Source organism: Tinamus guttatus, unplaced genomic scaffold, assembly GCF_059628265.1.
Source record: "Tinamus guttatus ecotype Peru unplaced genomic scaffold, ASM5962826v1 Tinamus_guttatus_pri_ptg000330l, whole genome shotgun sequence".
In the NCBI taxonomy this organism is placed as follows: Eukaryota; Metazoa; Chordata; class Aves; order Tinamiformes; family Tinamidae; genus Tinamus; species Tinamus guttatus.
The window spans coordinates 1226853-1244849 of NW_028288864.1; the positions used below are offsets into that span (position 1 = coordinate 1226853).

Below are 17997 nucleotides of genomic sequence, written 5' to 3' on the forward strand. Positions count from 1 at the left end.
GATTAGTGCTGGAAAGAACATGGAAGAAAACTTTCACAGAGAGAGAGAAAGAAGTAATACATCATTCATGACACTGAATGCTTTCTGGCTATGAAAATAAATGTCCTTCCATAAAAGTTTTCACTTCTATTAAAGCACAGCAAATGCATTAAAAGTTCTAGGTCCACACGTCAGGCATTCTCTGTATTTTTAATTTGAACAGTCCAAATTAAATATTGTTTAAGGGTCTTTAAAATGAGTTAAAGATATATTGTTCACCTGATTGATGACCTTATTAAAATAATGATAATAACAAACAGTAACGGAACATATTTTTATCTCTCTTTTTTTTTTTCATTGTAGGCAATTGAGACTGCTCTGGACTGTTTGAAGAGTGCTAACACTGAACCATATTATCGAAGGCAGGCTTGGGAAGTAATTAAATGCTTCTTAGTAGCTATGATGAGCCTGGATGATAATAAACATGCCTTATACCAACTTCTAGCACATCCCAAGTATGACAATTCTTTAAACATAAATGTGTATGTAAAATTTATAGTGTCTTTTGAGTAGCCTAATTTAGGAGCAGTGGTTAGTCTGGCCAATATATGCAATTTTTACCTAGCATTTTAGCTTCTTCCAGTTAATTAAATTAATGCTGGACTTTCCTGTTATTGCAAGAAATTTTGGGGATTTTCTCGGCATATTATTTAAGGCAAATTATGTGTTTTAATTTTTCATACCTTAATTGTTGTTTTCTACTTATACTCCAGCGTATAATCTGTTATACATGAAGAGACCAAATTTTAAACTATAATTACGTTTAAATAGTTGGCGTGTTATGGTACTCAGCCACCTTTGAAAAGCAAAACAGGCATATTCTTTATGTTGTTGTAACAACATATCTTTTACCCAAGTGAGAGACATGAAATTTTTGCTTTTGTCTGATGACCAAACTGGAGCATAGTCAAGCATGTTGCCTATGGTTCTAGTGTGATCTGTTAATATAAGAGTTGATGCTTTTTTTTAGGGTATTTTTTAAAATATTTTTTATAGATATCTTAAAACTTTACCACTGATGCACAGTGTGTTTATTGCTTTTACATAACTTTTGACATCTTTACCCACTAAGTGTATGCTGACTTCTTGAGCCTTGCAGTGTAATAAGGGTAACTTAGTACCCTTGTTAGTGGTAGAAGAGCACAGTATCTTTTAAAATTTGGCCTCCTAGACTTGACATAAACATAGTTCTGGAATGATTATGTTTTGTTGGGCAGTGATTTGACAAATAATGTTTCAGCCTTGGAAAATTAAAATAAAATGTCATTTTAAACTCTAAAATGTAATTTAAAATAGGGAAAAATGTCCAAATACTGAAAATGACATTCTGTAATTGAGGTAGTGTGATGACCATATACCTATTATTTGTATTATATGTGGCTTCTGCTGAACTACTGGCTTTAAATATTTGTGATGAAATTAAGCTATCTGTCATGTTTGTGACCAGTGGTTGCCAAATTTAATATAGACTAAGTGAACTGGTCCAGCTCTATCAAAATGAGGGGAAAAGTGGAAGGAGAAGGAGCTAGGGAGAGCAAGCTGTAAATTAAGTCCTTGATGATGTTCATGGTTGAGCTGCCAGTACTGCGGTTTAGGCTTATAATGAATTTAATTTTGTTTTTCAGCTTCACTGAGAAGTCCATACCCAGTGTAATTATTTCCCACCGGTACAAAGCCCAAGACACTCCAGCTCGTAAGACGTTTGAGCAGGCGCTGACGGGGGCCTTCATGTCGGCGGTCATCAAGGACCTACGGCCGAGCGCGCTGCCTTTCGTGGCCAGCCTCATCCGCCACTACACCATGGTGGCCGTAGCGCAGCAGTGCGGTGAGCAGCGCGGGGGCCTTCACAGGCAGGGTGGAGAAGGTTCATCTTTGCTGTAGTAGTCATTTGTCTTAAGAAAGTCACGATGCTGCGGTGGCAGATATGTCTGTTGTTGTATGGCTGAATCACTTCTTTTAAGCAGAGAATTTTGAAGGCCACTTTGAACACCAACTCATGATAGTTCCAAAATACCAAAAGCAGATGAAATAATGTTTGGAACAGTCTCTACTTTCAGACTATTTGTATAATTTGATAGATTTATTTTTTATGTGTGTCTTTTAATTGGTCGTTTCCATTTACACTTCTGAAGGACCATCAGAGGACCTAAGTAAACATTACAGAGCACAGTGGTGTTTTTTGTCTGTGAAATAAATTGCTTGGAGCTGGACTGCATGACAAGTAATTTGAGAAAAGATATGCTATAACCATTTGCTTCCTCACTGTTGCTTTAATGTAACTTGACTTTCATAAAATTCTTAGTTTAATTAAATCTCCTTAGCAGACCTTTGCAGTGCATAGTCACTGAATGAGAAAGAAAAAAATATATTCAAGTAGATGAAATCGTTTTTCTTCCAAGACTGAAAAATGCCTTACAATCCATTTATATGCAAATAGGGAGAGTGCTTACTGGTTTTGCCATCAGCTCATCAGAGGAGTTGTAAAACCTAATTGAAAGACTATTCATACTGAAATACCCATTGTTTTGTCTTTTTTTCCTTCTTCCCCCTATATAAATTACAGGTCCTTTCTTGCTGCAGTGCTATCAGGTTGGAAGCCAGCCTAGCACAGCCATGTTTCATAGTGAAGAAAATGGGTCGAAAGGCATGGATCCCTTGGTGCTTATTGATGCCATCGCGATCTGCATGGCCTATGAGGAGAAGGAACTCTGCAAAATAGGAGAGGTGGCTCTTGCGGTGATATTCGATGTCGCAAGCATTATCTTGGGTTCAAAGGAAAGGGTAATAGAGCCTTTTTTTTTGTTCAGCTTGTTTCAGCCTCTTAATTCTGCTTCTGAACTTTTGGAGGCTGTCAATGAGTTGGAAAAAAACTAAAGTGCTGATACACTTCTTTGTTTCCAGGCTTGTCAGCTACCTTTGTTCTCGTACATCGTGGAGCGCTTATGTGCTTGCTGCTATGAGCAGGCTTGGTATGCTAAACTAGGAGGTGTGGTGTCCATTAAATTCCTCATGGAACGGCTGCCCCTGATTTGGGTCCTCCAGAACCAGCAGACTTTCCTGAAGGCACTTCTCTTTGTTATGATGGATCTAACTGGAGAGGTATTTAATTAGTGGGTTATATTGACTGGTGGGGAGGAACTATAATTCTTAAATTCAGATCAGTTGAACTCTGACTAATTCTGATGAAATCCAGAAAACTTGTGAGTGAAGTTTAGTCATTTTATCTTAAACCAAGACCCAAGATAAGGATTTTTTTTCATGTGTGTGTATTTGAATAATATGTAGATTTGTGATCTTAGTGTTCTGTATTTAAAAATAAAAAATCCATGTTATCTTAGGTTTCCAATGGAGCAGTTGCTATGGCAAAGACAACATTAGAACAGCTTTTGATTCGATGTGCAACTCCCTTAAAAGATGAAGAAAAAACAGAAGAAATCTTAGCAGCACAAGAGAAGTCTTTCCATCATGTGACCCACGACCTGGTTCGAGAAGTGACATCTCCAAACTCTACTGTGAGGAAACAGGCCATGCATTCGCTGCAGGTGCTTGCACAGGTCACTGGAAAAAGTGTCACTGTGATTATGGAGCCACATAAAGAGGTGAGGAGAAATATTACTGAGAGTACAAGTGAGTTTAAGGTTGTTTACCAGTTGTGCTTTTTTGCAAAATGCTTTTCTGACTGCATTTTCCCATATTAGTGAAGTAAGTTCTTAGTGCTTTGATAACAAATCACAGAGAGATGCTAGGTTTCACTGTTCTAAATACACTGTAGCTAAAATACTGTAGAGATTTGTACAAATTGTGTGTGAGTTTATTTATTTATAAAATTGGTAATGTCTTCTGTTCAAATTGACTTACTTTCTGAAATTACAGACTACACATCCTCCCACCAATCAGACATAGGCTAGACCAAGTAGCTAATGTATTTTGCACCATAATTTTGTGTCTCAAACTAAGAGACCCTGCTGTGCTTCTCCCTATCAGTATTTCCTAATCAGATTTTGCTGCCTACTCCTGAAAACTAATATAGCATTCATTCTCTTGAAACTCCAGTGAAAATACATAAGCCCTTGGGCCACCACAGCATATAAAACTGTAGATGTTGTTATTGTAATTTGTGCATTTGTGCATTTACCGAGATGGCCTCTAGTTAAGATCCCTTTTTTATAAAGGTGCTTATGGAGGAGAGTGAAAAATTGTTGTAATGGAAAAATCTTGCATGAATGTTTTCATTTTCCTGATATTTTAGGAGCATGGAATGTGCTTGTTTTTTGACTTCAGTGTTTGTGAAGCTGAAGTCTACGATTTTCTTTATTAATGTTATTTTTATGAATGTTGCTTATACTATTATCTTAAGTTTATTAAATATCATATATCTGTTCGCAGAAAACCTGTAGTAATTACAGATGTTGAGCTTGTTCGCTAGCTAACGGTGCATTAAATTAGTTCAGAGAAATACTTGTTTAGTGATTTCTGAACAGATAAATTGATTGGCAGAGTAGCAAACGGATAAATACAGAGGGTTGTAGCTGCTGATGTCTCTGGTGCTGGATCTATGGGGTCATTTGAATAGGCTGCTAATTCAGTAATTGAAATTATACTATGTAGGTCCTTCAAGACATGGTTCCTCCTAAAAAGCACTTACTGAGGCATCAACCTGCAAATGCCCAGATTGGGCTGATGGAGGGGAATACATTTTGCACAACATTGCAACCTCGACTCTTCACCATGGATCTGAATGTTGTGGAACACAAAGTTTTCTACACAGAGGTACGTTCCTTTTTTAGTCTCCCATTTGAATGCAGATACTCGGGTAGTGCTTCTGTTATCAATGTTAAAAATACACGTTTTTCTGTGAGTTTGAACTTGTGCTGCAACATAAGAACTTACCTTTTGAAACATGAAAGGATAAAACTGTCAGCCTTTACCTGCAACCGAATACTTCTGGGCTGAGCAGAATGTTCTAATGCCTGTGAAACATTTAAAATGAACCTTGATGAGGTAGTGTCATAGTTACAGCTTTCTTATTTAGGCGTTATTTATGCACAGTATAAGTTGGAATCTTGTACTTTTATTTCTAGTAAGGTATTTGCCCCTCAGTCAAATTTAGGGATCAGTTAGCTGGGTAAATGAAGCAGCTCTGTTGGGGAAACCAGACTGAAAAAGTAGCTGATGAGACTGCTTCAAACATAATTCGTAATGCTAGGGTTAAATGTTCATTGTTTTTGTTCTTTCTCCTCTGCCCACCCACAGTTGTTGAATTTATGTGAGGCTGAAGATGCTGCCTTAATGAAGCTCCCATGTTACAAAAGTCTGCCATCGCTCGTACCACTTCGGATTGCAGCCTTAAGTAAGTTTCTAAACAAAATTTGATATAGAGAAGTGTTCTTGTGAGCAGTGAGTAGTCTTCTGCCCCAGAACTGCTGAAAATTTGAACATGAAAGCTGCTCACTCTTCTGTAGAGGTCACAGTTTAATGGGAAAGTGTCCCTTATGTTTCCTGAAGTTAGCCCAAAAAGTTTTTAAAGTACTTACATAATATAGCATAATGACAACTTTAAAACACTATTAATAGAATTTCCATTCTTTTTTTTTGTTGTTATTTTATAGTGTCTATTGCTTTTGGCAAGGCATGCTGAACTTTAGCTGTCAGTAATTTAAGATGAAATAAATCTAAGTTTGAAGGGAATAAATGTAGAATAGAGATCTTTTTTTCCCCTCTCTTTTGAAAATGAGTTAACAAAGTGAAAAAATTTACGTTGATTTTTGCAGATGCCCTAGCTGCTTGCAATTACTTGCCTCAGTCGAGAGAGAAAATCATTGCTGCACTCTTCAAGGCCCTCAACTCCACAAATAACGAGCTGCAGGAGGCAGGAGAGGCATGCATGAGAAAGGTTAGTGTGTTTAAAGCAGTGCTGCACTGAGGCTGCTGTGTCTTCTGTTTTGCTTCCTTGTTACCAAAGCTTCTTGGGAAATGTCTCTATAGGGATTGATGGCTGCTCTGCTAAGTCTCATTAGTGGCAGCACTGTAATTAAGTTTCTGTCAGTTGTGCTTTTTGAGGGGTTTTTATTTAGCTATAATAATTTTCTTCTGTTTGAAATTAACATTGTAAGCTCTTGTCCAAGTGCCCTGGTGCTCTCTCTCTCATTTTTTAATAGTTAAATATGTTTTTCTCATTAAAAGTGACAGGGTTTCCAAGCAGTCTCAAAAATGTGCGTGCTTTTATTTTAAAACCTTTTCTTGTGTTTCTGTTTTAAAAAGAACTGTGATGTGGAGATGCTGTGGCTGGTTTTGGGGGTGGCAGCAGTGCAGCAGAGAGGCTCTGCCTTAAAGCAGAACTGATGCCTTAGGGCCCAGGGCTGCAGCTCCTCTGTTTTGGGTCTAAGCTGTCCGTACTATGGATTAAAAATACTAAAAGGATGTCCTTTTGCAAAATGAAATTAAAAATACTAACACCTTTTTGTGAGGAGGGATGGCTGGGGTGATGTATCCCAGGGAATGTGAGTATAACGGGTGGTTAGAAGTCAGATATCTCCTCTTTGTTTCCCTGGCCATGAGAGGGAAGGGAAGGTGCTCTCTGCCGTGGTTTGCTGACAGTACGAGCTGGGAGCGATCCAAGAGAGCAGCTAAGGGCTGCTCTGACCTATGCCTGTCGTGTAAGAATTCTTGATTGTTTCCACCACCTTCTCCTGTGAAAAATCTGTGCCCGTGCAGTGTTTGATGACAGCAAATACCCTGTCCAGGTGCTTGCAGCCAGATGACAAGCCAGACCTTTTGTGTTACTTAGGATGGTTGCAGGATGGATTTGCCATGTTGTCTTCAGCCAGCTTCACAGACAAATCTTAATAAAGCAGTTTCTAGGTCCATAGTTTTATATTTTATTTATAATTATGGCAGTTTTAAAAAACCTTTTCTGTAATTAAGTTCCACTTAATTATTTTACAGATTATCCTACTATGCATGAGGAAATACCCTAGTAGTTCTTGAATCCATCTTGTAATTCCAGTAGTAAAGGCATTTAAACTGCTGCATTGTGAAAGTGCAAAATAAATAAGCTAGAAGAAATAGTTTTAAGTAATGTGTTTGCACACAAATAGCCAAAGTTTTTCCCCTTCCTGCCATTTTAATTTTTACTCTCTTGCAGTTCTTGGAAGGAGCTACTATAGAAGTAGATCAAATTCATACACACATGAGACCATTGCTTATGATGCTGGGAGACTACCGAAGCCTGACGCTGAATGTCGTGAATCGCCTGACATCTGTCACTCGGCTTTTTCCAAACTCTTTCAATGATAAATTCTGTGATCAGATGATGGTAAGCCTCTTCATGTGTAAGAGTTGTCTTCTACCTAATATTTGCACTATTTAAAAGTAATTATTTAATGTATATATTAAAATAAGCTTTTGGTTTCCTAATTAGTAGAATAAAATATCTTTAAATACTTATAGGGTTAAAATTTGAGGTAATTTCTAAAGACCTACAAAAGCAAGAAATTAGGAGGTGCTTCAAATTAAGTCATACCTAATTATGCTAGGGTCTGCTTGGACCAACCTCATTTAACAAGGTGTCAGCAGGATTGTATACTAAGGAAACCCTTAAAAACATATTTTATTTTTCTAATAAGCTAAGTCTGTTTTGGTCTTTTTTCTCTTTTGGTTAACAAAATTGTCTTTATTGTTTTCAATTGGGCAAAAATCACCGTCCATTTATTCATTTTCATATTTAAAAATTGTATATCTATCATGCAAAACGTTAAACAAGTATGAACCTCTCACTATAGCATATTAAGCTTCAATTTTTCTATGCCTTTTGATCTGTGTATGTAGTCTCATATCCCTTCCTTTCTTGTATAGGGAAATAACCCTTAGCAAACTGTAAAAGTCAGCTTATGTTGCAAGTGAGGGTGGTAGTTCAGGAGATGAGGGCTTCTTAAATCATTAAATATCATAGTTGCTTGTTTGTATAAAAATCAAATTAGTGGCAACTTCAGCCCTTGCTCTTTCTGTGTGATGCTTTCCAGTTTATATATATATAGATAGATAGATATACTTTTTAGCAACAATCCCTTGCAGCCTCCTGTTACAGTGCCATGTTGTATCACTCCTGTATGATAATGTCCTGAGACTGAAATGATGCAAATAGTTTTCACATCCAAATAAAAGTTGTGGTCTTCTAATAGATTAATGACAACTTTCTTAGGTGACATTGTTGCTTCTTCAGTTTGGAAAATTCCCATTAGGAACCATATTGTTTCAAATACTAAATTAACTTTCTCATGCCGAGGAACAAAAATAACTCCATTTCTCCTTGATTCCTCAAACAATAATTACTGCTTGTGCTTTTTCTTTTCTTGAAATATTTGCTGTCACTTGCTAAAATAGAACAGTGGAAGAATAATGCTATTTATTTATTTTAATAGCAACACCTGCGTAAATGGATGGAAGTGGTAGTTATTACACACAAAGGAGGACAGCGGAGTGATGGAAATGTAAGTTAATGAATGCTTTTATGGGGGAACACAACACAGAAATCAACTGCATAAACGTTTAGGAAATGCAGAACTCGATTATAAATGTTACCCTAATTCATTACGTGCTAATGTTTTATTACATGTAAATGAAATTATTTATTGAGTATTTGTAACAGATCTTAGTAAAGGAGATTTCTTACATTCTAGGTACATTTAGTTAAGAGCCTGCCCTACACAGGTTTGTGCAGGAAAAGCTTATCAACTTTGCAGCTTTCGGCTTAGAGATCTGTTCTTTGGAATGGATGACGACTGCAGCAACATAATTTCTTTTTTTCCTTAATAAGTTTGTTCATACCGTGTTATTTTGAAAATTATAGAAAATAACAGCATTTACTCCAGTTCATTTTAAATCTGATCTTTGAAAGATAATTTGGTATTTATTAGTTGAGATTACATCAAAATCTTCCCCTGCTCTCCCCCTGTCAAAGCATGGGAGCCTGATCAATGTTTTGGTAAAGGGGAAACTGCGTCGCCTGACGAGAGCAGTGTGTGTTCCGCAGTGATACGGCGCTTAAGGGAATTCCTGCTTCAGTGCCGTTCATGTGGGTTGCCAGAAGTTCTGTAATGCTATTAGGATGTCATTAATAATTTATATTAAGTGTTCAGATTCATTATTGCATGAAGTAGGAACAAATTGGAGGGGAGTTTTATTAATTTCTTTGTTTTTCAAATTAGAATGAAATTAGATTGGCTTTTTATTTCCCTCAAAACATAAATTGTTTAATGACTTTTCATTACTCTTTCCCGCCGTTGCAAAGAGCTTTTACATCTAAATTTAGTCATTGCTTTGTATTTGACCTAAATATTCTCTAATGAAGTAGAATTTGTTTCTTTTATTTTAACTTGGAAATGGTTACTCTCTGTGCATTTTTGAGTTGAACACTAATTTTTATTTGAGTCAGTATAGTTCTAAGGCCTTCATATTCTTCTGGGATTTGTGTTTTCTCAAACATGAAAATTGCAGTTATTGTACACATCTTTATATAGCAGTCGTTTTCCAAACCACAGTGGGGCACCACTCTAGCAGTGTTTTAGTTGTCCTTGAACCATAGGCTTGAATCACATTTGATTGTAATTCTTTTGCTTTTAATGTCTTCTGTCATAGTTAATGTTTTCTGTGTAGTTCTGTGTTGAGTCTCTTATTGTCGGTTTAAAGTCTATATTGGTGGGAGGTACACATCAGAAACATGAGAAAAAATCTACTGACAAATCTTAAGGGAGGACAGAAGTCTGTAGAAAGACTTTCAAACAGAGAAGGAGACTTTGTGAGACTACAAAGCTGACTGAAATATTACTTCTTTTTTCCTGTTGTTTCTTTAAAGTTTTCTTAAGAATAAAAGCTATAAGAAACTGAAGGAGGGCACAGACAGTTATGTCTGTGTCCGTACTGGCAATGTGCTGTAATTGCGATCACATCTTCTAACCATGGGGAAGGCCAGGGTGGTGAGGCTGCTGGTTAGAGTTAGCTGCAGCTGACCTTTCACTTATTCTGGTTCTTCTCAACCACGTGAAGATCCTCAAAATCTTGTGTGTTCCCATATGAGCTGTGCTGGGGAGGGCTCCTCGAGTGGATGGCATCATTCAAACTGAGTGGCTTGACCTAGGAGCTGGTAAACTCAGTGCACGATGGAAGTGACCAGGAAACCCTCATATTTGCTAGGTAAACTGATAGAGAGTAGTGTTACTGTAGGATTTTTGACCTAAGCAATTTCCATCTCTTTTTCAGCTGCGCATTTTGAAGGTGCCAATTTTGAACTCTCTTGCTTTGGTGGTAGTGTTGGTGTGCAGCTCTGGCATCCTGCACAGACTGGATGGTCATCAGGGCCTCTTTCTGGAGCACGCTGCTTCAAACGTCTGGAGAATGAGCTTTCTAATGCAAAAAAATGACAGTTTTACACAAAGTAAATACTTCAGACGTCTGCATTAAAACTGATGCATAATAATTTGCTCTTGATCCCCATTGGTGTCAAAACATCTTAAGTGATTGATTGACTCAAGTCAGTCGTAGAAAAATAAGCTTTAAGCAGATGTGTGCCACAAACACTCACTGTAATGAGCAGCGGTGTCCCAGCAGAAAGTCTCCACTAGATTTATAAGGGCTTCTGTAGCTTGGTAGTTCAAATACCGATTCCAGAATCAATATTGGACAGCATTGTCTTTGAAGATAATAAGTATTGTTCCCTTGCTTTAATAATCTCTAATATCTCTCTGTATATATACTTGGGAAGCTGTGCATAAGCAATGTGTCCTCGTTGTGTCTTGTGTCCTCGTTCTTAGGAGAGTAATCTTAAAAGTGGGAGGTGGTTGTGTGCCCCTGTGCTCAGCCCAAGCTGAACATCCCACCCTCCTGAAGTCGGGTCTGGCTGCAGTCCGCAGAACGGCGTATGCTGATGTGTTCATTTATTTCATGTTTTTGTGGGGTTTCTCTTTTCATGCTGAGACTTCTGCTTTGGTTCAGCCTGCCGTGGAAGGGGTAGAGGTGAGAAACTCCTCACAGTGGAGGCACCAGGCAGCTCGTCGTTGTTGTGTTTTGGTTCTCTTCCTGTGACTCGTTAGTCCTCTCGTGGTGTTCTGGGCAGAGTGCGTTGTGCCTCCGCGTGCTGTGCGTTGTCCCACGTGCGTCTGTGACAGAGGTGCTTGGTAACCTTGCCGTTGAGGATGTTAAGCGTGTTTGTGCTGGGAAGAGCAGGATTTGTTTGTTTGTTTATTTTTAAAGTACTTATGTCTTGATGGATTTTTGTGTGTGTTGTTCTCTGTCCTGCGCTTCAGTCTGACAGAATAATCTTTGGGTCCCTCTGGGCAGGTGGCCTTGAAGGAGTGAGGCTCAACACATAACTGTCTAAACTCAGCAGAAGAAGCTTAATCCCTTTGAAAATACCCCATTGTATCCTGTGTTTTAGAAATGGGCTCGAGAGAGATGTTGAGGAGGGCATTGTAGCTTGGTGGTTTATTTATTTATTTGTTTTCCTTTTTGTACTAAAGAAAAGCCACAGTCTGGTTAACTGAAATACAGTTCACGTTTAAAATTACACAATGAAAGGAGAAAAAAATTTTTTTTGGAGGAATTAATTTTAATATCTGGGGGAGGAACAGAGGTGACTTTCCTGTAGAGTCGATTGCTGTTGCAGCCTCTCTAGAGGAGAGCTGGGCTCCCTGTGAGCTCTGCTCGTGGCCTAGAAAGGGAGCTTGGAGCTGCCTGAGCACCAACCAGCCCTCACTGTGGGGTGATAGGAGCACCCCAGGACACCCCTTGGCACCCTCAGCAGGCTGCAGAGGCCACCTCTGCAAAACACCACTCTCCTGGCACAGGAAATAAAATTAAAGATGACTTTACTGGAGCTGTTGTGTTGGGTGGGGGGGAACAAATTCCACAAGAGAAGTCTATTCTGTGCATCAGGGTAAGTAGATCTTAACTCCTTGCTCTTGGTTGCTGGCTATGCCAATATAGAGAAGGATAAAAGTGCTAGGAGAGGTGATACCATTGTTCATGTTTGTCTGGCAATGTTAAATTGCTCATGTTTTTGCCTTTAGGAAATGAAGATTTGCTCAGCAATCATAAATTTATTTCATCTGATCCCAGCCGCTCCACAGACTTTGGTTAAACCTTTGCTGGAAGTTGTGATGAAAACAGAGCGAGCAATGTTGATCGAGGTAAAATCGGATTTTTTTTTTTTTTTTTTTAAGAAAGTATATTTTGAATTTTTGACATACTGGTACAAGTTTTTTTTTTTTTTTTTTTTTTTTTTAAGTAAAGTACAGCACTCTCCAAACCTCTTACTTGGAATTAACACCTTATTAGGCTTCTAAAAGCAATTATTAAATTTCTCAATAAACTCAGAATGGAAGTTCTAAACATTTAGTATCTGTGTAAATGCCAAATTAAATGCTTTTCTGAATGCTAGTAAATTAATAGACAAATAAAACCACTCCATGCTCTGCATTTTTCATTTAAGCGTTGTTATTTTTTTCAGGCTGGCAGTCCATTCAGAGAACCACTGATAAAATTTCTGACACGTCATCCATCCCAGACTGTTGAACTGTTCATGATGGAAGCCACTTTAAATGATCCACAGTGGAGCAGAATGTTTATGGTAAGTTGAAGAAGTAAAAATCTTCACAGATCTGATGAATTAGAAGTTTTGACTTAGCTTTCATCTATCTGCTTTTAGTTTTTCCTCCCATATTATCTTATAGTCCCTAATCATAGTCTTATTTTGAATGTAGGGTGCCTGTTCCATGGTCTTTTTTTTCTTTTTTCTTAACAGATTTTATGCCTTTACAAATTATGAAGTTTTATCACTAAAGTTAGCCTATTTTTATATAAAAATAAATATAATCTATGCACTACAACTGCATATATAAATATTATAAAACTACAAGATGAAATAAGCCTGTGGTATGACTTGCTTTTAAATGTTGTTATTAAAATTATCTTTTCCCTTTCCTCAGAGTTTCTTAAAACATAAAGATGCCAAACCTTTACGAGATGTACTGGCAGCTAATCCAAACAGATTTATCACTCTACTGTTACCTGTTGGTACCCAAGCAGCTGTTAGACCTGGTTCTCCAAGCACTACTACCATGCGTCTTGATCTTCAGTTTCAGGCTATCAAGGTATTCATTTTTTCTTTTTTGTCTTTGAGCTGGATAGTTATATTATAATTTCTTTAAGATTTTTATATGCCTTCAGGTGTTCTTTTAATTATAGCTCATTTAAAAATACTTTTAAAAAAATCAGCTAAGGTTCAACAAGTAAACTCACAGCAAGGGAAATTTCCTTTAAAAAAGCTCTCTTTAAAATCATTCTAAGCTAGTTATATTTTACTTTTCTTTGGATGATTTTAAAACCCTAAATCGCCTTGAAACAGATGCTTTTTTATAATCATTGTTGCTACTGACACAACTGTTGCATGTTGACAGTGCATTTGTCTTGTTTTGCTTTTGACAGATCATAAGTATTATTGTTAAGAATGATGAATGTTGGCTGGCAAATCAGCATTCCTTGGTGAATCAATTGAAACGTGTATGGGTGAGCGAAGCTTTTCAGGAGAGGCATCGTAAGGAGAATATGGCTGCAACAAACTGGAAAGAACCTAAGCTGTTGGCATATTGTTTATTGAATTACTGCAAGTATGTAGAACCGTTTGTTTTCTATAGCTCATGCACCTTTTTTTTTTTTTTTTTTTAAAAAAAGTTATTTTGAAAGTATTGTGAAGACATGTAAATATACTAAAAGGAGACTGCAATTATTGAAGATAAGGTTTAACTAAGGTTTTCCATAATATTGCCATTGACTCTTAAAACCTGCCTCCTGGTGGCTCTGGGTTGTTGAATTTTGCTTCTTCATTGACTTATAAGCATATAGTAGGTTGGTAGATGATTTTTCACAGAAGCTTTTTATGTGTTTTTACAGAAGGAATTATGGCGATATAGAGTTGCTTTTCCAGTTGCTTCGAGCTTTTACGGGTCGTTTTCTCTGCAATATGACTTTTCTGAAGGAATACATGGAAGAAGAGATTCCCAAAAACTACAGCATATCTCAAAAACGGGCTTTGTTCTTCCGGTTTGTGGACTTCAATGACCCAAACTTTGGAGATGAGCTCAAAGCCAAGGTAACTGAAGCAATTAAGTCAAAGTAGTCTGGTATTTAGGTATAATTTTCTTCTTGGGAACTAGGGTAACGAAACTCGCTTACTTAAATGTCAACGAGTTTGGTAATTGGCAGAGCCATTTAAGTGAAAATATCATACCTGAGGAAGAGCAATAATAAACAGAGACAGCAATTCATCTTGCTTTCAACATTGACTCTTTTAGTTTACACTTTCTAAGAATCTTTGCCCTTGGAAGAAGGAAAGAGGAGGAAGAAAAAAATCCATGTACATCTGTTCCTTAAGGTTTTCCTTGTAGCTTCTTTTGAGAATCAAATGAACATCTTTAACATGCAGATTTGCACGCAAAATAAATTGAATACTGACTGTCATTTAGAGAATAAAGTAGTCTGGTATAGCTGCCTTGTATTTCTGTTCTGCAGGTGCTGCAGCATGTCCTCAATCCTGCTTTCTTGCACAGTTTTGAAAAGGGAGAAGGTGAACAGCTTTTGGGACCCCCAAACCCAGAAGGAGATAATCCAGAAAGCATCACTAGTGTTTTTATAACGAAGGTAACAATCTTTGCTTGTATTAAAGCACTTGAAAATCAAGCTGCAATTGAAAGTCATTCCTTCATTTGGCTTTTCAGTCCTGATTTGAGTAATTTTTGCAATTTCAATGTATTATGATCAGTAATATGAAATCATATCATAAAACTTGGAACTTTTGAGATCCATCAGTCTTCAGTAGGACACTTAATTTACTTATGATATACTTTTGTAACTTAACTTGAGTTTCCTTAAGCCGGTCAGCAATTATAAAATGGATGTTGTTCCAGATGGGTTCTTTTTATAGGTTGGATCTTTGGAAGTTCCTAGGTGTGTTGACTATTAAAATTTTCTCACCTCAGGAGGTGATCTGATGGATCTTGACATGACTTTTAAAAGTGATTTTAAGTATCTTCTTCAAACTAACAAACAATGAAGCAAAGCCCCAAATTAAACAAAGAATCAGAAGGGGAAAAAAAAACAAAAATGACTGTTCTTATATGTCATGATTTTTGTTTTTTTCTCTTTTCCCCTGTCATCATCCTTGCAACTAGGTCCTTGATCCAGAGAAGCAGGCAGACATGCTGGATTCCCTCAGGATATATCTCCTGCAGTTTGCCACGCTCCTGGTTGAGCATGCCCCACATCACATCCACGACAACAACAAGAACCGCAACAGCAAACTGCGCCGCCTCATGACTTTCGCGTGGCCCTGCCTCCTGTCAAAGGCGTGTGTGGACCCAGCCTGCAAATACAGTGGCCATTTGCTCCTAGCACACATCATTGCAAAATTTGCCATACATAAGAAGATAGTGCTGCAGGTATTGTCTGTATACTTGTATTCGTGCACCTAAAGAATGTTAGTAATTTACTTTATAATGCCAAGTAGGAGATGTAGAGTAGTTTTGGATGCCTAGTATGCAAGTAGTAAGCAAGCTTGTTCTCAGCAAGCAAGTGCAGAAGCACCAAGCCTAAAACTAATACATATTTTTTGGGGGTAGGAGAATGTAGAACGACATTTGGAACCACGTGAGTAGAGAGAGAGGAAGGGGACAATGGAAAGTGGTACTTGTTGAATTAATGGAGATGGCAATGTTTGTTCATTGGAGACCGATATTTCACCTGAGACAGGGAGTGGAGACCAAAGGAAAACTTCAGTTTAGTCCATGGAGAAGAAAAAATGAAAAGGGAGGTAAAGGAGATAGAAGCAGTATGTTCAACAAAATATCACTGTGTATATACCAAGCTATCATACTCTAGAAAAAAAGTCCATGTTGCTTAGAAGACATATGGTGTATTTTCTTCTTTTATAAATACTATATATTTATGAAAATACATAAGGTTGATCAGAAGCTTTCCCTTTTAGGTTTTTCACAGTCTTCTAAAAGCTCATGCCATGGAGGCTCGTGCCATCGTCAGGCAAGCAATGGCTATTCTGACTCCAGCTGTGCCTGCCCGAATGGAGGATGGACATCAGATGCTGACTCACTGGACACGAAAAATCATTGTAGAAGAGGGTCACACAGTTCCACAATTAGTACACATTTTGCACTTGATAGTACAACATTTCAAGGTACTTGTACCATTTATTCTGGTAGTCACTGTATCATAAATATTAAGGAGGTGAACTTCAGTTTAATTAAAAAATAATGCCATCCTGATTATATGACTTAGTTTCAAAAGGCATCAGCTCTCTTCAAATGTGTTTGATTAAAATTGAAAAAGTCTCTTACAATTAATGTTATATGACAGATTCTGAAGTATTTTTTTTCTCAGTTTTGATTGCATTGTTTGTTGGTTCTCTTTTTTGCTCAAATATCTCTTGTATCACTTTGGTATTTGCACAACCTGCCTTGATATGGCTTTGTGAACTGCTAAACAAGCTCCCTGAAGAGCACGTGTTTTTGAAATGTCAATTCAATTTAAGTGAAAGATCAAGCTGGCACTGCTGCAGATAAGCCTAAAAATGAGCCTGCGTGTGGAACACTGTTGTGAGATTAGGAGCTGCCTGGGTGCTAGTGGAACAGCTTGAAGTTAAGGACTGAAGCAGGAGTGGCTTGTTCCAATATAGAGGAGTTGATGAGTATGATTCTTTGGACTGGTACTGGGTAAAGCAAATAATATATATGTTGTTTCTTGAAAATTGGAATGCTTAATATAGTTTAAGAAAAAACTTGTTGTACTTATTTAAACTTAGACACAGGGTTTTTCCTCAAGTAGTGGAAGAATGAGCTTTATTGTTGTTCTGATTGCCAGAGGTCTTGAGTAGAGTTCTGTCGTGCTGCAACATAACTTCCCTGAGCGTGTCCTGTTCCTTTCTCCTGTAGTCACAGCTGTGACTTTGCCATGCCACTACTTTTCTGCTTGTTTAGTTTTATACTCACTTAACTTGGAACTCAAGGGGGACAAATGAAACTGCAAGATTAATTCAGTGTATGCTCATTAACACTGCTCATTAACAGAGCTGTGAAGTTTCTTTAAAATTAAGTTACTGAAATTGTTTGTCCTTAGCCTCTAGTGATATCTTCCAGTAGTTCCTGAGTTGTTTGTTTGGCCTCGTGCATTCTGTGGGGTTAACTATGACATTTATTATCTCCAGCTCATATATGTTGGGAAACATTAAATAGATTGGAGAATACTGAAAGATTTCAAAACAGGAACTTTTTTGAGAATACAAATTAAAAGCATTAGCAAAATGGATACCAAATATTTTACACTTGACTTTTTAAAAAATAAAAATATTAACATAATTTAAAGTCACCTTTTAGGAAAAAATATTGAAAAAGTATCTAAGTGTTTTCAAATGAGTTGTAGCGCTCTAAAAGGATTGGATCCTTGGAAAAATCACATTCTGCAGAAAATCCTCATTTGGGTACATGAAACCAGTAGTTACTACTGAAAATTGTAGCCGAAATTTTATTTTCAAACCACTCCCTGTTTTTCCTACTTGCAAACAGGGTATGTGGAACAGATTAAGCACACTTTAGGTTTAAAGACTGTTTTATTACTTTGTTTTAACTTTATTTCTTTATTTCAATACTTTTTTTTTTTTCCCCTCCAGAGAATGTTACTGGCGTTTGACTAACACTTGTGAAACCTCCTTTTCAGGTTTATTATCCAGTGAGACATCACTTGGTTCAGCATATGGTTAGTGCCATGCAGAGACTGGGCTTCACTCCCAGTGTTACCATTGAGCAAAGAAAATTAGCTGTGGATCTTGCCGAAGTAGTTATTAAATGGGAATTGCAAAGAATTAAAGACCAGCAGGTAGGAACTCTAAATAAACTGGTT

General features: G+C 37.4%; 1 protein-coding gene across 1 annotated transcript in view; it reads left to right on the forward strand.

The window, feature by feature from the left end:
* TRRAP (transformation/transcription domain associated protein) overlaps positions 1-17997 on the forward strand; it is an 82835-nt gene that overhangs the window by 18575 nt on the left and 46263 nt on the right. Inside the window, exons 21-39 of the mRNA XM_088529448.1 lie at positions 343-494; positions 1665-1864; positions 2603-2820; positions 2941-3138; positions 3378-3638; positions 4648-4809; positions 5293-5389; positions 5811-5932; positions 7184-7354; positions 8460-8528; positions 12102-12221; positions 12542-12661; positions 13020-13184; positions 13519-13700; positions 13984-14182; positions 14602-14730; positions 15261-15527; positions 16073-16279; positions 17815-17973. Coding sequence (XP_088385574.1) covers positions 343-494; positions 1665-1864; positions 2603-2820; positions 2941-3138; positions 3378-3638; positions 4648-4809; positions 5293-5389; positions 5811-5932; positions 7184-7354; positions 8460-8528; positions 12102-12221; positions 12542-12661; positions 13020-13184; positions 13519-13700; positions 13984-14182; positions 14602-14730; positions 15261-15527; positions 16073-16279; positions 17815-17973 — 3198 coding nt within the window. The remainder of the gene's footprint in view (positions 1-342; positions 495-1664; positions 1865-2602; positions 2821-2940; positions 3139-3377; positions 3639-4647; positions 4810-5292; positions 5390-5810; positions 5933-7183; positions 7355-8459; positions 8529-12101; positions 12222-12541; positions 12662-13019; positions 13185-13518; positions 13701-13983; positions 14183-14601; positions 14731-15260; positions 15528-16072; positions 16280-17814; positions 17974-17997) is intronic.